This window comes from Ammospiza caudacuta, chromosome 16 (assembly GCF_027887145.1).
Source record: "Ammospiza caudacuta isolate bAmmCau1 chromosome 16, bAmmCau1.pri, whole genome shotgun sequence".
In the NCBI taxonomy this organism is placed as follows: Eukaryota; Metazoa; Chordata; class Aves; order Passeriformes; family Passerellidae; genus Ammospiza; species Ammospiza caudacuta.
The window spans coordinates 12,124,038-12,145,337 of NC_080608.1; the positions used below are offsets into that span (position 1 = coordinate 12,124,038).

Below are 21,300 nucleotides of genomic sequence, written 5' to 3' on the forward strand. Positions count from 1 at the left end.
GCTCAGAAGTTGGTAGCTATTTATTGCACTTGAACACCAAGAATAAAACTGACACTCGCCCTCCCTCCCACGCCCACCCCCACCCCGCTCCCCATCCCTCCCCAAACAGAGCATCCGATTTGAGCAGTGATCATTCTGTTCACAGCCGCAGGTTCAGAAAAGACAAAGGAAAAGGAAACAAAATCAATCCTCCCCCACACCCCCCCACCCTGCCCCGAGTTCCCACTGAATCCAACACGGTCACACTGCTCAACAGTTCGAGTGCACTTACAAAAAGAGAAGAGAAAGGCTTCAGCTGCAACCGTACGGACAAACAGACACGAGGGGACAGGCAGCTACCCCTCCCCGGGGCTTGATTTTTGTTACGTGACAAAGCTCGGTATACTCTGAATTATAATATATTTTCTGCAATCATCTTAAATAAATATTTCCATAGAGATTTCCTGTAAGTATATATATATTTTATATATATATATATAATATATAAGAGAGATAGATCTCATTTTCTTTCCTTAAACCACTGTTAACATATTTTCCCTGCTTGTCCAAAAAATGTTACAAAAGCCCTAAAATTGTGCAACAATTAGAAAAAAGGGACAACAATCCAAAGAAGGAAGGAGCCACTCGATACAGTCCCCTCCACTGCTCCCTCTCTCCCACTCCCTGTTGATGACCTGCAGGAGGGAAGGAGATTCAGATCAACTTGGTGGCAGAGTGGCCACCAGCCCCTGCTCTGGTGTCCCCACAGCCTGCTCACACCTGGGTTTCCCTGTCTGACACGGATGGGACCTGCACCTTGGGACACGGGCAAGGGTGAGGTCTCCTGGCTGGAGGATCTGTGCAGCATCAAGAGCGTGGGGTACACCACAACCCATCCTGTGGTGGGGAAGAAGGGTCAGTCTGTCTCCTGGGGTGATCAGAGGATGTGATCTCCTGCTGGCAGACACTCTTGGTCCATGGGGCTGTGTGGCTGCCCCTCACACACAGCACTGCAATCCCACCACAGGCTGCAGAGCTCACCAGGAGCTCCAGGTGGGAGGAGATGACTGCTGCCTGCTCCTGCTTCTGGAGATCCATGGGGCATCCATGGGAGGAGAGGCAGGTTGGGGGTCAGACAAGGATTTGGTGCCTGGCAGAAGGGGCATTTCATGCAGGTTTGAGGGGAAAGATAACTCTCCCAGCAGTGCCTGGCTGGGGTGAGGAGGAGGGTGCCTGCTCCTCCAGCAAAGAGCAGAGGCCTCTTTTTCTTCCAAAGGGGCTGCATCAGCAAGATGTGAGAAATGATGATGTTGTCAGTGGATCCTGGCAGGCCAGAAGGGAAAACAGGCAGCTCCCAAACCCACCTGTGGAGCTGGGAGCTCGACACCACTACAGCAAGTGCCTCCAGTTAGACATCCCCTGTGGTCTGGGAGAGGAAGAAGAGAGGATGAGTTTGGAGGACCTGGTTTGACCCAGGCACCAGGAGACCAGAGGAGAGGAGTTCTGTCTGTGCCAGGAAATGAAATGTGCCATAGCCTGATCTCCAGCCTTGAGGCCAATGGGACGGGAGGTCCATGGTGGTAAACTCCATCCCAACAAGGTGTCCCTGTCCATGCTGCTTATTAGGAACATCCCTGGACGTTGTCATTCCCAGAACCATGGTGGGGTTGTTGGGGCAATGCCCATTTGCATGTGTCAGGGACAGTGTCAACAGCTTAAAAGTAGAGATATGACAGCAGCATCCCTGGCTCTTCCAGCCAAAGAAGGATGGCGGAAACTTATTTATATAGCTTTCCTGCAAGTTTAGGAGAAATCAGCAAATGGGAAGGAAGACAGAAACAGATGCTTTCCATGGATACTGAAAGAAAAGGTGGAGGTCCATGAGTGCTTGCTGAGATGCTCTGGAGATACAGGAACCCACTCTGGAGAAGCAGGGCAAGGTGGGGCAGAGACACCAGGCAGGACAGACCCCTAAAGTGCAGGTGCTTAATGCTGCCAGCAAGGGCATGTTGGGAAGTTGGGTCTTCCTTGGTCAGGCTGCAGCTTGCCTGGAAGACTAGAATGAGTTTAAACTTCAGACTCTGCTTCCCTTGCAAAGGAGTGTTGCAAGGACATCCAGCTGCTTCCTGAGGAGATAATCTTAGGGAAATATCAAGGAGGAGAAACTCCTTCCAAAAAGACACCTCAAAGCCTTCCTGGGAGCCAAGACGCTTCTCCCTAGAAGTGACTGTGGGTTCTCAGTCAAAGAAGCTTGTATCTACCCCAGCATCTCATCTGTTATTCCCAGGGAATCCCACCAGACCCCCAGTCCTTTCTCAGTAGCAGCTGCTGGAGCAGCTTGACCCTCACAGCCCACCCAATGTCCACAGCTATCAGCAGCTTCAAAACCAGGCTGTGATGGCATCTGCCCTTCAGCCCCCATGCAGAGCCCTGATATGATGTCCTCCATCATCATCCACCTTATACCAATTCCCAAAAATCCTCTTGACACCTGGAGAGCTTGGACATCAGAAGGTGGATGACACTGACCCACGGCTGGCTTCAGAGCCAGCTCTGGAGAGGGAGAGAGAGAACTGTGAAAGAGCTGAGTCCTTCCTTTAAAAATTAAAAAAAACTTCAGCACTACATGACTACAGGAAGAAAAACAGATCTATAAAAACACCCAAACTCTACCTTAAAAGTTAATCCTTTCCCTGCATGGATTTCCCTGCTCTGGGGAACTCTTGCAAGCCTATGGTGCACAAAGGCATGGGGAACCCCATGGGCACCCATGGATCAGCTCTGTGATTTGCCCCCAAAAAGGCATCTCCTACAAACATCACCAGCAGCCATCACACTGCTGGCACAGAGGAACACACCAAAACACTTCTCAGGGCCTGTCCGTGCCCCAGCAGTTTAGATTTCTTCCCCTCCATCCAGTGGGAAAATATTTTTGCAGTCTGCAAGGACGCAGCTGCGTTTGGCATGGTGGCTGTCCCTGCCTCAACAGAGAGCAAAGCATTCAAAACCACAGAAAAGGCAAAATACACACTCAGAATTTACATGGAGGAATAATTTCCTCTATTTTTTTCCTTTTTTTTTTCCTTTTTCCTTTTTTTTTTTTTTAGATCCAAAACAAGCAGTTTTTGTTCATTTCTTTGTTTTTCAACACACGCACCGTCTAGAAAGTTAAACACCATGCAGACAAAGAGAGTGGAGCTAGAAAGTACCCCGGGGCAGCAGTGCTGCAGGAGCCTCACACCAGTGAGTGAAGAGGCTCCAATCAGGAAAAAGAGAATGTGAAACGGAAGAATTGCCAGAAGAACACCCACCCTCAGACCTCTACCTGATGGCAAAGAGGCAAGACCAACGTTCCCCTTCTCGGCCATGTTTTCTGTCCTGAAAGCCACATGTTGGTGGCACTCCCAAAGCCACCACTGTGGTTTGCCCTGCAGGAAGACCCATGGGGTGCAGGAAGGTGCCACGGTGATGTGGGTGCCCCTGGAGAAGGGGGCTCCTGGAGATGGGTGCCTTTGCCACCCAACACTGCAGGACAGAATGGGACAAGCCACCACAGTGTGAGAGGAGGGGGCTGGCAGCTGTGGGACCCCTGGCAGGAGCATCGTGGCAGAACAACCCCACTTCAAATGTAAACGCACTGAAAAAACAGCAACCCCCAAAAATCCCCCCTCCCGCCCCACTTAAACAGTTGAATGTTTCTAGTTATTACATAAAGATCCATTTCAGCAAATACTCAAAATCAAGTTACGAAATACACGGTAGGTTGGTTTGTTTTCCCTATAAAAAGGCATGCGCTCAAAGGAGAAGACAGCGAAAGGCTCGTTTGTTGTCGTTGAAGCACAATCAGATTCTGCAGTTTGTCACTAAAGCTTGCATTCCTTGTTGTCGCTGGAAGGAGTCACGGGGGCCATGGAGGTTGGTGCCCCGAGCCAGCAGCCAGCTCGGCTGCCCCCATCCCATCCTGGGAGCTGGGAGCAAGGGAACGCCAGTGCTGTGTGTGGGGAGCAGGGGTGGGTGCTGGGGTAAAGGATCCAGGCTGGGTGGTGGGTGAGGAGGAGGCTGCAGGGGCAATGCTGCCACCCAGACATGGATGGGAGAGCCCCAGCTCCCGTCTGTGCTGATGGGAAGCAGTTGTCATTCTCCTCCTCTCTTCTCCCAGCATCGCCAGTCTCTGCTCCAAAGGGAGAAGGGAGGAAGAAGGGAGAGCATCCTTCTTGGCACATCAGTTGCCCTGGAACCAGGGTGCAAACCTACTTGCTCTCCTGGGAAGGAGCCAGCCTATGCTGGGAAGAGAAAATGAACAGATAGTCTTTACTCACCCATCCAAACACGGCCCTCCTTGCACAGGTACGCATGAAAAATGGACTTGGCAAATGGATTGAGTTGCAGTTCCCTGGACGAGGCTGCTGGGAAGCAGGAACTCGGGTTGGGAGCAGGCAGGAGTCATGGCAGCAGACAGGGACCTTGATAGCAGCAAAGCAAAATCCACCAGCACGCAGGGAGGATGCAGCAGAGAGCGGCTCAAAACTGCCCCCTTTCCTCGGAGGGCTTCCAGCAGGGGTGGGGATGGAGGTGGATGATGAGCCTGAGCCCAGTTCAGGAGATGTGCTGAGTGAGGAGGCCACCAACGCTGTGCAGTCGATGAGGGGGGCCTGTACACAGCCAGATGCTTGGGTTTGAGTTCATGGTTTCTCTTGTTCTGGTTCATGCAGAGGAGAGGGCCCAGTGCCATGACCCTGGCAGGGTGGGGGTTGATGGATGCTTGTGCTGTACTGGCGGGGCTGTCGTGTGTGTGCGGTGAGAAGCGAGGGGTTATTCCAGCGGGAACCAAGCAGCAGAGCCAACAGCCAAAGTCCCGTAGGTGAACATGTCGGAGGGGGTCTCCCCTTGGTAGTCAGTCAGTGACAAACCCAGCATGGGCAGGGCCACACTTCAGCTGCAAAACACAAACCAGGAAGAGCCGGAATTCGCTTTGACCACCCCTTTGGCAGAGCATCCCTCTCCCTATTGCTATCCCACAGCAATCAGCCATCTCCCCACCACAGATCCTCAGGAGAGGATCCCACCTCCTGTGAGCTGCAGTGTGCCCATCCTATCCCTCGTGCCCTGCCCCTGGATGCTCAGAGGGATTACTGCGGTAGGACTGAGGGCGTGCCGGATCTGTGGAAGTGAACAATCTGCCATTTGCCATCTCGGTGGTGGCAGATGCATCCCTCTCCCCATTGCTATCCCACAGCAATCAGCCATCTCCCCACAGCACAGGATCCTAGCTCCTGTGAGCCACAGCATGCCTACCCCCAGCCCTCCCCATCCCTCGTGCCCCTGGATGCTCACAGGGATTACTGTGGTAGGACCGAAGGCGCGCCGGATCTGTGGAAATGAACAATCTGCCATTTGCCATCCCGGCGGTGCCAGATGCGGGTCTCCTCGGACTGGGCAGTGCGGGGGATCCCTCCAGAGTCCACGTACTGCGTGATGCGGATGTAGGCGATGCAGGCAGACTCGTCCCCCATCAGGTGGATGTGAGGGTTCAGGATCGTCGTGTGCACGGGTTTGCTGTTCCGGGACCACACTGGAGAGGGGACAAGCACAAGTGGATTCAGGCAGGGGAAGGAGTTTGGGTGGCTCTTGCTCAGGGTGGCAGCAATGTTGGAAGGGGAGACACTTGTGTTAAGCTCCCTGCTTGATGGTGATGAGTTAAATGCTGTACAGGTGGATTCAGGGTGGGTCCATCTAGAAAACAGCTAACCTAACAACTTCTACAGATACCTGGCCCCAGGTGACCTAACACCTCCTGCTGGGATCTTCCAGATCAGCCAGAGATGCTCCCACAGCAACCTTAGCCCTATTCCCTCCCTCTTGACAGGCACCTGGGAGGTGGCACCTGGGAGGTGGGAGGGGTCCCTCACAAAGCAAGTGAGCTGCTTACGGTTTTCAAAGTAGAATCGGTGGAAATCCAGGCCTTCCACAAGGTTGCCCAGAGCCTCAGGCTCAAAAGCAGTCATTCCAGGGTCACACATCTTCCTGGGGAGCCAGGAAAGGGAGAGAAAAGGGAGAGGTTATCTCACCACTTCTGGCATGAGAGCCTCAGGAACTCAAATGCCTCCTGCTCAGGATGGCTCCCTCAGCCTGAGGCTGAGGAGTGTCTGCACCAGTGAGTAATTATAGCAAAAATCTGACCTCAACCCTGCATTCTACCCAACACACCTCTCCTCCTGCCCACTAACTGTAGCCAAGGCCCCACCAAAGCGGGGTGCCTTCTCCATCAGTCACGCTGTGCAATTAAACATTGTCATCATCTTTACAAAAAAGGAAGACATCAGGGAAAAAGCTCATATTATCTGCTCTGTGTCAAAATATCCCTGCTGCGATCCTCTGAGAGAGGGATGACAACCTGCACTCAGTCAGACATCACTAATTACATCAGCCTTGGACACAGAAGAGGTGCACTCTGAACAGCATCAGCTCAGCAAGCAGAAATCATCTACACTTCAGAGCAGCCTGTAGCAATCTGGATATAATGGATTCCATGGATACAAACACTTCTTTCGCCATAAGTCATGTTTACAATTATTCCTCTTTCTGCAAACCAAAAATTGGGCTCATGTGTCAGAGAGACCAGAGAACTGTGGCCAGCTGAGCATAAGAGCAGCATCAGGCTCAGAAACTGATGTCTCCTTCTTCTCTTGGATGGTGCCCACTCTTTCCCACCACATCAACCTTGTCACCCTGCCCTGGGCAGCAGTAAAATCTCCTGGGCAGCACTGTAAGAGTGTGAGACCCTGGCCTGGGAGGCTGAGCCCTCACCCAGCCCAAACCCACACTGGGCACACTCACGTGTAGGACTCGAAGTCGCCATTGCTTATTGCTTCAATCAGCTGCTCTGTGACTTTAATGATTTCTTGCTTCCGTACTGTTGGTTTAAAGAGAAAAGGGAAATAAAAGGATAAAACAAACCAGAAGTAGGCACTGGTATTACCATATCGGTGAGAGATATTTATCTCATCAGAAACAGACCACAGGACTTTGGAAAATGTACAGGGAAAAAGCAGGAGAGCAACTAGGAGAGAGAGGTGGAGAAGGGCTCTTCATCTCTAGATTTTCAAAGCCAGGGCAAAACTGAAAATGCCTGTAATTTCCTAAAGAGCCAAAAGGTTAATCACCAATTGGGAAGCTACCCTTAGCCCAAAAGTTGGGACAGGTTGGTCTTGGCTGAAGAACCTTGCCAAGCTGGGACCCTCTACCCCATGAAGTCACAGCAGAGGCCAGCTAGGGCAAGTTGGACCAAGGATGCTCTCACCTTCTTTTTGAAATGGGAGGAGACAGTCTCAGAAGGGAGGAGAATGGGTGAGTGACATGTGCAGCCACCCCAGGAGATACAAGAAGGGACCCTGCAAAGGGCACAGAACTGTGCAGCCTCTGCCAGAGATTCCAGGCTCTGCTGGTTCATCTGGGAAGGGATGGGGTCCAAAAGTGGCTTTGGGGCTCCCAGGGATGCAGGAGGAACTGTCAGAGGCAACCCTGGGCTTATTAACAAAGCTCTGCTTCAAATGCAAATTGTCATCGTGCTTGACTTTTTTTCCCTTTGCATTGTGACTCATGAAAGGAGAGGGAGCGTGTTCCTAGGAGCTGTTCACAAAGGCGAGGGAATCCCATCACTTCCTGAGCACCACCTGCCTCCACAGCCAGGCCCAAGGAGCCCCTCTCCAGGAGGACAAGTTGTCCCATGAGCTCTCATGTCAGGCCAAAGTCCATTTTGCTTTGTGCCGAGATCACTTCATCGAGAGACTTTACAAATTAACACAGATAAATTATCCCCTGGGTTATTCTTAGAAAGCTGCCTCTGGCAGGTAGGCAGGCAGGCAGCAGACAGGGATTTCCCCTGGAGGCTTTTCCCAAAGGGAAGCTTATTTTAAAAGAGCAGCCAGACTGCTATCCCTGCAGATTTCTGCCATTTCCACACCTGCTTTCAGGGGACATCCCTGTTCATGGGAGCACCTCGCTCCTCACCAGCAGTGCCCCAGCTGCTCGTGTCAGCAACCCAGCAGTGAGGAGTTAAAGCAACTTCTGACAGGCCCTGAGGCAGCTTCATAGTGGTGGGTTTTGCTGTGGCAAATTTCTCATGAGGGGTGGCCATACCCATGGGCACCTGTACAAAACAACCTGCCCACCTTCCCACTCGCCCTCACTGGTACCTTTGGTGTCTTCATCCTCAATGGTGGTGTTGGTGCTCTCCGACGATTCCTGAGCAAAGAACAGAAAGGAGACATGGCGTGGTGAGGAAAGCCTTCCCCCCATGACAGATGTGCTCCTGTGTTCGACAGCCCCCCGAGTCTGACCCCACAGCTCAACTGTGCCAACAGACAGAAACCAAGGAAACGCCAGCAGGTCCAACCTGTCCTCAAGCACAGCTCTAGGGCAGCACTGGCAGAGCCCTCCCTGACCTCCACTCCTTGTGGCCAAGGGCACAAGAGGTGGGCTGTGGAGGGTCTCGTAGGAACGGCGCTGCCTTTCCTACGGACACCTGTGGGGACAGAGATGGGGGCAGGTCCAGGGGCCATGTGGAGGGTTCCTAGGAGCGTTGCCGGAGGGGCAGGGAGAGGGGCTGTGCAGGGGTGGAAGACACCATGTTGACTGTACAATAAAGAGAGAGATGTACAAATTAACAGCGAGAAGGAGCTGGGATGAGAAAGAGGGGACTGTGCAGGAGTGAGAGAGACCACACTGACCGCAGAGTAGGGAGAGAAATGTACAATAAAACAGTGCTTCCAAGACCCACATGGACCACTGAAGGCTGAGACACAGCTCTTTCAAGAAACAGCTGAGCACTACACAGATTTGGGGGGAGAGGGGTACTGACCCCCCGTCTCTCTCCGGGAGCCTCATCAAGGCAACTCTGCTAGCGGAGCTAGAGCAATGGCTCTGCTAGCTCTTCCCAGCAGAGCCTTGCTTGTGTATTACCCAGAAGACCCCGATGTAGGTTGGCAAGGTGTCCCATGACCATACAGTCCCCGCAGAGGCATGGAAGGTGTTTCTCCAAGGCTCCTTGGACCGATGCAGCCTGCAGACCTGAGTCAGGAGAACTGGGAGAAACGGCATGAGAACCCATCAGCAAGAACCAGGGCTGGCTTCCCACCAGCTGGTGGCCAGCGAGGGCCTGCACCAACCCTGTTAATGGGGTTTGTGGGTGATACGGCTTTGAGGATGTTCCCTCCAACCCCGCTGTCCCTTCTTCCCTACCCCGAGGTAACTTCCAAAAGCGGGGGAAGCTGGAACATGTGGAGAGGCCCAGCAATATCGGCATTTAGGAAGACGAAGGACACTCACCATTAACTGAACGCTGGAACTGGACTTTCTTTTCTGGAAAAACAAGGAGAAGAGATGGAACAGGAAGAGACATAGAGTGAGAAAGGCTGAGAGCAGCACACGAAAGGCAGCAGCTCCTGAGCCACCCTTCTTGGTCCTCATGGGCAAATGAAAGGCGCAGAGGGATTCGTGGCTCCTGTGGGGACGTGCTGCTGGCTGCAGTGTTGGTGGTGACTTGCCAGCTCCCTCCCCACATTCCTGCCAGCACTTTTCTCTCCTGACCTGCCACAATCTCTGAGGTTACTCATCCCAAGGACCTGGCTAATCCAAAAGGGAATCCCCTAGGAGTCACCGACCACTCTGGTGGCCTGTGGCCAGGCCAGGAAGCTCACAGGAACAGAAGCAGTGTGCTGAAAAGCTAAGGCATCTTCACCACAGCCCTGTGCCCAGTGTGAATGCTCTACTGACTTCTCCGGTTCTGCTCTGGGTGCATCTGCTGATGGCACTGACTGCTGTGGAGACACTCCTTTAGCTTTGAAACTAGACCAGTCCTAAGCTGGCTGGTTTAAGGCCAGAAAGGCGTTAAGGCCTCAAGGCAGGCTCGCAGTGTGGGAAGCAGTCCTGACCACAGCTCCAGTGCTTTAAATCAGGACTCCAAAGAGAAGACCTGCACATTTATCTCCATCCTTGACCACTACCACTAGGTCTTAAGGTTTTTGAGTGGGATGACCCCATATCCACTCTTCTGCTTGCAATCCCAAACTACTTCTAGACTCTCCTTCCTTACTGTGCTCTGCTCCCCATCTCCATCTTTAATTTAGCTGGGAGACAGGAGGACATGCCTGCTGACCTCTTAGCCCTTCTGCACCTCTGGCTCCCAGGGAATGAAGCCCAGTGTGCGTCAGGGAATACCAACGTGCAGAAATCAGAATCTGCAGTGCCAAATAAAAAAGTGCTGTACCAGCATATTTAACAAGGCACCAGCTGTGCCTGCCCTGCAGAGGGAAAAGCAGCACACACTGTGCAAATCTCTTGGAAAAGCCCATAGAGCGCCCCATTAGGGTGCGTGGATGGGCTATAGCATAAAAACTGATGATATCCATTCTCTCTCATTGCTCCTTCCACATCCTAACTGACTCCCACCAGCATCCTCAGTGAGTTTCCCCCTCAGAGAACTGCTGCTCTCCCCTTCCTTGCTAGGTCATAGAATCATGGAATCACAGAGTGGTTTGGATTGGAAGGGACCTTAAAGATCTCTCCAGTTCCCAGTAGACCAGGTTGCTCAGAGCCCCATCTAACCTGGCCTTGAACACTTCCAGCAATGGAGCGCCCACACTTCTCTGAACAATTTGTTCCAGTGCCTCAACACTATCACAATAAATAATCTCTTCCTTATATCCAATCTAAACCTGCCCTTTATCTGTGTGAAGCCATTCCCCTTGTTCTGGAACTCCATGCCCTTGTCCAAAGTCCCTCTCCAGCACCCTTGTAACCCCTTTAGGCACTGGGCCATCTCTCATCCTTCCTTCACCAAAAAAAAAGATGTCCTAAAGGACAGAGTGAGCTGTGGTATTTTGTCAGGAACCTCATGGAGAAAGGGAGCCCCTGGAGCTGGGCTGTTGCAGGAAGGACTGACAGCTTCTGCTACCCAAGGACATGAGACGGGGCAGCAAACTGCAGAGATTTCAGACGCAACAGAATGCAACACAAAGCAGCGACTGCACCGAGTCTGGACATACAGTGACAGGATGGGACACGGGGCAGTGAGCTCTCAGCCCAGGACGGGACAGGATGTGACACGGGGCAGGGATTCCATCGGTTTACAATGGGACAAATGTGACACTACACAGGGCAGTGAGCTGCTGGCACCATAGGGCCTCCCCCGGATCCCAGAGCAGGGCTCCAGGGGGAATTCTGGTCCCAGGAATGCTTTTAGTAGGTGAGGAATTTCCTCAGGAGGGTGAGTTTTGAGCCCTCTGAGCCTGGGCTGGCTCCGTGCTGGTGTTGGAGGGCTATGCAGACAGGCCAGAGGGCAGCTGCAGCTGCCTGCTGCCCACCAGCCCAGCTTTGGGCAGGAGAGGCAGGGCTGGCTGCCTGGGGTCTGCCTGCTCTCATGAGGATGGCCAGTCCAGCACCTTACACCAAGTGGGGACACCACTCTCCTGACAGTACCCACACCACGTGGCCCTGCTCTGAGCAGGCAGGACCATTCCCTTCCCACCGTGCCAACCACTCAAGGCAGGCTTCCAGGTTTCTACCTTGCTTTTCCAACCAGTTAAAGAAATTAACACTGCTCAGCAGTGTCCTGACATTTGCTGGTTGCCCAGTGGGCCATTACAGCTTCACCCACAACACCCAACGTCTCTGTGAATGAGTTATGCTGCAGTTCCCCCAGGCTGAGCATGGAAATGAGAGGTGGGGATGGTTATGCTGAAGGTGGACAATGCAAGGAAGCTGTTGGGAGTGTTGTCTCTACCTTGTCTTCTCCTGCACCTTCCTGGCCATCTAGCCAAGCTGTCTCCCATTACTTGTTGAAAAGAGGGCAATAAAAAAGCAAATTCATTCTCAGAGTTTGTCCACATTCTTCAGATGAGTGCTGGTGGGTAGGCTGCACTTGGAATGAAGCCTCATCATCTGCTCACTTCTGGCCAGCAAGGGCTGAGGGCTGGGGATGCAAACCAGCCTCTCTGATCCCGCTCTGAAACCAGACTCTCCTCACTGAGTTTCAGTGAAGAGCCAGAAGGTAGTTCACCCAAACAAGCTATTTTGCTGCAATAGGAAGTGCTTCTTTTCCCAGGATAATGTCTGCCCTCAAAGCTACTTTGAAGTCCAACAGTGAGCATCATTAGCAAGATGGGCTGGCAAATAGTTGTCTATCACAACACAAAAATTCAAAACTGTGCCTTTTTGCTGGAAAATTAGATTCAGGACTGTGCCTGATGAAGCCTCTTCATCCAGCAATCTCTCCTTTAATAGGTTAAAAATGCATCTCCTGTTTGGTCTCACCTGTGCTCCAGCAAGGAGCTTATACCAAGTCAGCTCTATCTGTGGTGCCACATCTTAGGTGACTCTCAGAAGCAACCAGGACCTCAGAGCAGCTGAGGACAGGCCAGCAGTGGCTGGCACAGGGGGTGTTGTGACTACCCTGGGATCTGCCAGCCCCAGCCCTATTAATTCTGTTCTGGGAGTCTCCTGATATCCTGACAGCCCAAAGTAATGTCCTCTCAGAGCCATCCAGGCCATCAGCCTCATGCTGCAGAACAACACTGCATGGCCAGAATGGCCTCTCATGAAGCTGAGCCCAGGTTGAAGGGTTGTGCATGGTCTCAGTCCTTGCAAGCTTCTCCTGTCCCAGATGCTGGGTCTGGGAAGAGTGAGAGAAACACACACCATCCCTAGACTGTCCAGCTTCACCAACCATCCCTACTGAGGAAGGAAGAAGCTGGCTGAGGGCTCTGCTCTTCCAAACCCTGCACCTGTCACAGCCCAACAGTGGGGTCCCTGCAAAAGGGCAGGAGAAGGTTCTGTAGGTTTTCCCAGCAAAGGGACCCTATGGAGGAGGAAGAGCAGCCACACTGCAGTCGAGCTCCCAAAGCTCTGCCTGATGGAGGATGCCACCACGATGGAGGATGTCACCACACCAGCTCTCCTTGCTGAGTGATCCATTGTATTTATGAAGGGAACAGGTAAGGAGAGAAGGAACCTCACATGGACCATTCCTTCCTGCAGGAGGAGTTTAACAGAGCTCAATAACCACTTCTATCCACCACACCTCCATGTCACCAGAAACAGCAGAATTCTGCTGCCTCCTGGAGCCACCTTGTCCTGGAGCAGTGCTGTACCACACTTCAGAGGGGCTGATGAACCTGCAGGCTCTGCAGCCCAAGAAACAAGACCCACCAAGCACCCGCTTGCTTTTAGAGCATCACCAAGCCATTTACTCTGTCGAAGCACCACCACGTTTGTTTGCTGTCTGCACTGGGAACAGGGGACAAGCAGCACTGTTAAAAGCACCCCCGTGTCACCCAGCAGCACACCAGCCCTTGGCACAGGATGGGGCAGAAACTGGGACCCGCCTCACCAGCTGCAGCTGGACCCCCATGCTGAGCCAGCAGGAGATGAGGCCACCCATCCCGCTAGAGAGCTACTGTCGGAGCCATGGTCCGGGGCTGCAAAGCCGCCTCCTGCTGTCCCCTGTCCTGCTCCAGCCTCTGCCTCTCCCCCTCCCTGGGGGCAGCGAGGGACACGAGGATACTGCCGGCACTGAAACAGCAGCGAGTTCCCGCAGCGCTCCCTCCATCCAGCACCAGCCCGCTGCCCTCGCCCCTGCGCCGCCAAGCCCCCGGTGCACTGCCTGCGCTGGCAGCAGCCCGGGGACACACCGGGGACACACCGGGACAGCCGAGCCAGCAGCTGCCCTTTAAAGCGCGGGGTGCAGCAGGGACTGCCGAGCGCAGAGTACGGGCACAGCACGGAGCCCCCAGGGGCAGCGGGGCACGGGAACGCTCACCGCCGGCACGGCACGGCACGGCACAGGGACACCGGCACAGGGACCCCCGGCACGGCACGGCACAGGGACCCCGGTACAGGGACCTCCGGCACAGGGACCCCCGGCACCGCCCGGCAGCACCGGGGCAAGCAGCACAGGGCACCGGGGCTCAGCTTACCTTCACGCCGTCATTCTTCTTGTTGCCACCACTTTTGCCTCCTGGAGAGAGGAGGAAGGAGATTAGCAGAGCCAGGCAGGGCACCAGGACCAGGAGGGCGAGGATCAGCAGCATGGTGCCGGGTGCCAGGGCGGCGGGAGCCCCCGGCCCGGCTGCTGGGGTTCGTCTTCTCTCCAGCAATCACCGCCGCACCCGTGGCAGCTCAGGGGCGACCTTGCCAGCGCTGTCCTGTCCTACCGCAGCTCTTGGCCCGGGGCATGACCCGATCCTAACGTCACGCCAAGTGCCCGGGGCGGCCGGAGGGGCTGGCAGGGCTGCCCGGCAGAGGCGGGCTCTGCCCGGGCGGTGCTGTTGACCCGGCGTGGTGCACTGTGGAGGAATGGGCTGCCCGCCTGCCGCCCTCTAATTTTAGCCCCATGCTGCCGGGATCATGTGCTGCCGGCCCGCCGGCCCGACAGCTGCAAGCCCGCATTTTGACAAGGATGAGAAGCAGGCGCCTTGCCCTGTGCCCACCCTCCGCTGCCGACACTGCCCCCGGCTGCACAGGCACTGCCCCGGAGCCCAGCGCAGGGTGGCACCGCCGGAGCCCAGCGCCTGTCGCCCACCAGGAGGGACTGCTGAGCCCCTGAGCCGTGCGTGGGACGGGCAGCACCAGGAGAGATGCTTTGAACTTCCTTCCTCTCAGGGCTTCCTGTCCGCCTCTCCCGGCGTGGGGCTGACATCGGATCCCCCCAGCTGCCCGCCACAAGTGCTAAATGTGTCTGCGCGATCCCCCCACGACAAATGCAGACACCAGCCCTGGCCACGGCCCTCTGCCCTGGCACCCCTGCCCACCTCCTACACCTGGCACTCGGGGAGCCTCAGCAAAGCACCCTGACACACCCAGCTAACCCTAAAGAGCTGCATCCTGAAACAGCCAGCTAACCCCAAAGAGCTGCATCCTGAAACACCCAGCTAACCCCAAAGAGCTGCCACCAGCCAGCTGAGCAGCGTGCAGGGCTTGCCTGGTGTGTGCCAGCCCTGCAGCACCACTGCAGGGCCATCCCCAGCGCTGGGCAGGGCAGGAGGTGACAGCGGTGGCTGAGCCCTCCAGTGACAGGGCTCCATCTGGTTCCATGCGTGGGGAATGGCCTGTGACATCCCATGTGCAGTGAGGTGTCCCCAGAGGAACAGCTCTCTGGGAGGGTTCTGGAGCAGAGGGATTCTGGCTGCACTGAGACCTCTCCAGTGCACAGGCCGGGCTGCCATGTTGGTGCTGTCACCATGGCAGAACCAGGGATGTAGGGACGCAGGAGGAGAGTGGGGAATCCTGCAGGATTAGCATCCACCTGCCTGGGGAGAGACCTGTGAGATCCTGCTGCCATCTGCCTGTGATGGTGCCAGGGGCCTTTCCCTGCTCCCGATGCAGAGGATGCTCTCCCTGAGCCACAAACATCTCCAGGAGGACACAAAACCAAACCCGCTGCTTGAGCTCTGCTGCCCCCAGCACCCACATCCCCATCCCTGCACAAACCAGCTGGTTGGGTGCATACAAACCCCAAAATCCTAAAGCACTGTGGATCACTGAGCCTCAACCCCACACTTTTTCTCTTGCATTCCAAGCCAGCAGCCAGCCTGGAGGTGCCAGGTGACCTCTCCTGGAGGAGCACCCAAAGCCACACATCCCCAGAGGTACGAGGCTGCAACTTCAGCATCCCGGTGACACATGAGGCAAAGCCAGCTCTCCAGGGACCCTACAGATTTGCCCTGGGGAGACAAAGGGATGAGTCCCAGAGACAGCACCTACCGGAGAAGTTCCTGGTGGCCAGCATGGTGGTGAGGATGGCTCCCTGGAAGACAAGGAAGGCAGAAGGAAAGGGTGTGCTGACCCCACGTCCCTGCACTCTGCTGCTCCCCCCATCCCTGGGGGAGGAAAGCCCTGCTCAGCACCTGTCCCCAGCCACAGGAAGGAAGGAACTGGCTCACGGATTGATATTCTCCTCCTGCCATCAAAAGCAGCTCTCAATACCTGACTCCATACCCCAGCACCATGGCTGGCATTGGGTTGCATCCTCTAAAACTGCCTTCCCTCTGAGATTAAAGGGATATTAAATATTTGCAGGGCACTTTTCATTCCCATACTGCCCTGTCCTAGATGAAGCACGACCCCACTGACTGGGGCCAGCAGCTGGCAACAAGGGGACCCACTGGGAGTGGGACTGGATTTAATTGTGATTAAAGCTGTGCCAGCTCAGAGCAGCAGGGCAGGGATTGCTCATGGGAGCCACGCAAAGATCACCACCACAAAACAACATTTGTAAAAATCCTTCCCCTTTTCCAGCTGAGTCTACTAACTAGTTGCTAAGTGTATAATGAGATTACTTTGGACTAATTGCTTACAGTAATGGATTACTATTTTGAAGAGTATGCCTGAACAAATTTGATTACTTGTCTAGCTGAAAAGTAATAATAGTTTATAGCCAGTTTCTTTGCCTGATAATCTTGTCAGTGGTCTGCAGCTGCACTGCTCTGTGTCACGCTGTGTTCAGGCCTGGAGCACTGATGGCTCAGGCTGTGGCACAGAGCAGCCTCACCCTGCTCTGCAGGCAGCACTGTGATTTCCAGAGCCCATTCCCAGCTCCCTGCTGCCAGCTGAGGCTGAGCAGCACCCAGGAAATGGGTGCCTCAGGGAGGTGCACAAGCTGGAGATGGTGATTTCAGAGGGGTCCAGGCTGTGGTCCATGGCAGCATCTGAGAAGGGAAAGGCTGTGGGGCTGCTGGGGTGGGTGAGCTTTTTGTCTGTCTGTGAATCACTTTATTCTTGGCTGCAAAGTGCCTTGGCCATCAGGCAAAAGGTCTAAGGCCTCTCAGGCCCATGTCCAGCCCCAAAAAGAAGCTACCTGGACACTGGCTCCAGTGGAAAAGTCCTCAACCAGTGTCCAATGTGACTCAGTGCTTTCCTTCGCAGTGGCTTTCTTTGAGCAGTTGGGAACTCCAGCCAGATGAAGCTGTCACCCCACTCAGCCTCCTTCCCCTTCTTCACAATGGGGGTCCCCAAATGCCCATTGCCCCCACACCACTGCCACAGACACCACCCTGTCATTTCCCACCAGGGAACAAGCCCACCAATGATCTGATTGTGCATTTAGCAGCCAGCTTGGACAGAGTTACCTTCAGCTTCCTGCGGGCATTGAACTTCTTCAGACAGTCCACAGTCTCCTGCCTGTGCATGCATGAGGCCACGGTGGCACGGTGCTGGGGGGAGAGAGAGCTGCCTCAGAGCAGTTCCGGGGGGAAGGGGTCCCCCAGCCTGGCTCTCACATGCTCACACACGTGTATGACCTCCCATGGCCGAGGCACGGGCCAGAGCTGCCTGCAGCAGCAGCAGCAGCAGATAAAAGTTTAATGGGCAGTGGGAGATGGAAGCTTTGGAGTCAGCAAGATCTGCTCTGGTGGTGGGAGTGTGTGGAGAACTGACTGCCCCCTGAGTTAAGCCCTTGGCTGACCAGCCATCTTTAGCAATGTGCTCAGGGTTTGCATGTGTGTGGTTAAGCCCACAGACTCCTCCTGCCTTTAGGATCTGATTCAGAGTGAGAACCAGCAGCTGAAACTGTGGGATGCAATGAAGGGTGCAGGGATTGCTGGAGTGGATGGATGGATAAACATGAACCTACTCCCATCGCCTCTGAAGACCCCCCCCCCCCCCCTCAGCACAGCATGACACTGAGAAATTAGTCAGTTCCCACCAGGGCAGGGAGCCTGTGTGTCCCTCCCACCACCAGGTCCCCCAGGAACATGCTGTTTGCACTCACAAGCTTTTATCTGCTGTAAAACCTCAAGGAAAATGCTGCTATGAGAGCACTGAGAGGAACCCTGCCAGGAAACCATCCTCTCAAGATGGAGAAGAGAGCTGGCAGCATGTTTGATAACAAGTGATCCCCAGTGAGATGTTCCCCACCTGTGAATCCCCCGATCTCTCTTCCTTGGGCCCCAGCTCACCGATATCCAGGGGTGCTTCAGAGCCTCGGCGGCCGTGATGCGCTTGGAGGGGTTTATGGTCAACATCTTGTTGATGAGATCTTTTGCTTCAGGAGTGACCGTGTCCCATTCAGGGGAGGGGAACTGCCAAAGCAAAGGGACGAGGGTGAGACATGGCAGAGCCCCTCTGCACTTGGGACAGGTTGGAGAAATGGTGCCACTGGAAAGAGCTGCCAGGTGGAAAACCGAAAAGCAGGAGTGGAAGAAGGAAGTTGGAAGGCTCGGGCTCTCCCACAAAGCCCTGAAATGTGCCAATGTGTGCACTGGGCATGGCAACAAGGCCAACATTCTGTGACCAGGACAGAGGAAAGTGCTTGTTCCCATCTCTCAGAATTTGTCTTGGTTGCTCTTCTAGAGCAGCAGTCTGCGAGGCAGGGACAGCAGGAGAGAGAGGAGACTGTGAAAGGGGCAGCAAGACAAACCCACTCACATCATAAGCCCCAGCCTTGATCTGCTGGTAGAGTCGGTGTTGGTCTTCATCCCAAAAGGGTGGGTACCCAACCAGCAGGATGTAGAGGATGACACCTGCCCAGGAGAAGAGATGGGATCAGTGGGAAAGAATTCATTGCTGGCAGCAGGGGCACACACACAGCCTGGGGACTGACCAAGCTCAAGCAGAAAAACAGAAATTAGGGAAGCATGAAGATTTGCTCACTGTTTAAAGATCAAAAGGCTTGGTTGGTGGGTCCAGTTCAGCACCTAGGGAGGTTCAGGGCTCTGGCAGGCACCAGGCAGAGCCCAAAGTGGGTGCCCTGGCAGGGGTGGGTGATGCCTCCTCCCCATTGTGGATGGAAAAGGGCTCCCCTCTGGCTGCAACTGCAGGGAGGCACTGCCTGACTGCACCAGCACCACAGGGAAAAGAGGCAGTGTCTCGCCTGACTGGGAGCTTTGTGTACATAATTCCCAGTAAGGCACCCACAGGGGGGTGATGCTTCAGAGAAGGGTCCCACTGGATTGTGAGAGAGTGTGTTGCCCAGGGTGATGTGCCATCTCCTGGGTAAAACCTCCACCCTGACTGCGCTGAGGTGTGACTGGAAACTGCAGCTTGGGACACGCTGGATGAGCAGCCTGCCTCATCCCACCCAGCTCATCCCATCCCACCCGGCACAGCCCGGCACAGCCCATCCAGGCGCAGCCCGGCCCCGGTGTGACTCACCACAAGCCCACAGATCCACGGCTTTGCCATAGGGATCCTTCCGGAGCACCTCGGGGGACAGATATCCCGGGGTGCCAGCGAAACCTGGCGCAGACAGCACAGTCAGCACACACAGCCCGTCACTGCCACCACCAGGCCCAGCCCCGTGCCCCGGCTCACCAGCAGGGCCTGCTCCCGGCCAGGCACAGAGAGCCCCTGTGCTGGCACATCCCGACCCCCGGGACAGAAACCTCTGTCACTCCTGAGGGCAGAGCAAACTGTTTTTCTGCCACTGCCAAACCCCAGATGGTGCCCAAGGCTGGAGTGCTCTGCTGTGCACTTCCAGCACTTTCCCCCCTCTGGTCTGGCCCTGTTGCCAGCTTGTCCATCTCACGAGGACACCTCGGTGACTCACAGAGTCCCCGTGGAGCTGTTTGCTCCACATCAGCCTGCTCACCCACAGTGCTTCCTGGGCTGGTGCTGTTGGGGCTCTCCCATAAACCTGGGCTGGAGGTCCTGGAGCCCCCCTGAACCACCATGCCCCACCTCAGGCCAGTCCCACTCACCAAACCACGCTTGCTGGTCACCCTCCACCTCGATGGCGAGGCCAAAGTCAGCCAGCTTGACAGCAGCCCCCTTCAGCTTGGATGCCAAGAGCAGGTTCTCGGGCTGCAGAAGGAGATGGGGGGTTGGAGAGGAGTGAAAACCCCTCAGGGTTCTGCTATTGGCAGGGGGAGCTTCCCAGCAGAGCACAGAGGAACCTCTGGATGTGCTCCCCAACTGCTTTGTCCTGCTCTTTGTCCTGGTGTCCCTGGATCCCAGACTCCCTACCCCATCTCCCGAGTGGTCTGTGCTCTGTGGGTTTCCCGCAGCCCTGCACGCGTTCCTCCCTGCTGTTTCAGCACCCTGGAGCACTCTGGGCGTTGTTCCACAGTGCTCTGCATCACAGATGGGGTCCCCTGTCCTCCCACGGCGCTCTGCCTGCAGCTCCTACCTTCAGATCCCGGTGAACCACCCCCATCTGGTGGCAGTGCAGGACGGCCTCCAGGATCTGCTGGATGCAGTGGCTGTGGGAGAGAGGAGAAAGCTCACACGAGTGCCTGGTGGGGCAGAGTTCTGTCAGACACTTCTATTCTGCTGCATTTCACCCTCTCCCCATCAGCAGCCCTTGCAGCCCAGCTCAGCATCCCCCTCCACTGACACCCACACACCTGTGGGGAGCAGTTCTAACCCAGCAGGAAGCTAACAGAGCTATTGTGCACCAAATAATGGTGAGCAGGAGCTTAGGGGACACAGCTGAGCCCGTGGGGATCCCACAGGAGCAGCACTGGAGGCGGGGAGCTGGAGACCAACAGTGGAACCACAATACCAGCAAAGATTAGGTCTCCAAACCCAGGCAGAGCAGATGTGCTCTGTGCAACCTTTGCCCCAGCCCCATTTCCCTGCTTTCCTCTAATGCAGGTGGCTCTGCTGTGTCTGCTTGCTTTATATCTAGTTCATTACATTCCAGCTCTGCTGTGTGCGTGAGACAGGAAGGGAAAAAGACAGAGGCACTGATCACTTCTGCTCCAAAACAGCTTATGTGCAAGGCAGAAGGTCTTTATTTACATGTATTTTATTTTATTTGTATGACACTAATAAGTGGATGGGCTCTAAGTGGATTCAGTGCAGGCAGCCCATTAAATGAGATTGTTTTCTGCCTAGAAATAAAGGATATTTCCGTGCAGAGAGGCAGTGTAGAGTTTACCACCCCCTTGGACGTACATACAGGCTATGCTTAGTAAAGCCAAGAGGCACAGTGATATGTGGAGACTGGGGAGGGCCAGATCATGTCCCCTCAAAAGAGTGAGACCAATACTGTCCCCTGGATGAGCTGTAGGGACCAAAGGGGTGGCTGAAACGGCTCTGCAGAAGGTACCTGGAAAGTGCCAGTGAGAGTGTGGGAGGGAGCAGAGCTCCAGCACAGCCTGTCTTGACTGCTCCTCCTCAGTGCTTTCAAGTGGCAAATGCCAGAGGAACACTTGCAGAGGGCTGGAATGCAGCTCCAGGGGGAAGGAGTGACATCTGCAGGGTGTCTATGCTATCGTGGCCCTGGCTGGCCACCAGCCTGGTGTTGGGTTTCCTCCCTGCCAGCCTGGGGAGCCCTGGTGCCCCCAGAGAAGGGAGCCCCCAGCACCCTGTTCAATTACAGAGAGG

General features: G+C 55.0%; 1 protein-coding gene across 2 annotated transcripts in view; it reads right to left on the reverse strand.

The window, feature by feature from the left end:
* Window positions 1-217: 217 nt before the first annotated feature.
* The window catches only part of CAMK2A (calcium/calmodulin dependent protein kinase II alpha), a 34,364-nt gene continuing 13,281 nt past the window's right edge, over window positions 218-21,300 (reverse strand). The window contains exons 6-19 of one of the 2 annotated variants that reach the window (XM_058815264.1): window positions 20,099-20,171; window positions 19,671-19,773; window positions 19,126-19,209; window positions 18,400-18,494; window positions 17,931-18,053; window positions 17,103-17,186; window positions 15,739-15,781; window positions 13,953-13,993; window positions 9,307-9,339; window positions 8,175-8,223; window positions 6,817-6,892; window positions 5,909-6,003; window positions 5,314-5,551; window positions 218-4,915 (exon numbers count right to left, since the gene is read on the reverse strand). In XM_058815264.1, the coding sequence (XP_058671247.1) occupies window positions 5,319-5,551; window positions 5,909-6,003; window positions 6,817-6,892; window positions 8,175-8,223; window positions 9,307-9,339; window positions 13,953-13,993; window positions 15,739-15,781; window positions 17,103-17,186; window positions 17,931-18,053; window positions 18,400-18,494; window positions 19,126-19,209; window positions 19,671-19,773; window positions 20,099-20,171 (1,132 nt within the window). In that variant the 3' untranslated portion in view covers window positions 218-4,915; window positions 5,314-5,318. The remainder of the gene's footprint in view (window positions 4,916-5,313; window positions 5,552-5,908; window positions 6,004-6,816; window positions 6,893-8,174; window positions 8,224-9,306; window positions 9,340-13,952; window positions 13,994-15,738; window positions 15,782-17,102; window positions 17,187-17,930; window positions 18,054-18,399; window positions 18,495-19,125; window positions 19,210-19,670; window positions 19,774-20,098; window positions 20,172-21,300) is intronic. The other variant, XM_058815265.1, reaches the window with a different exon arrangement.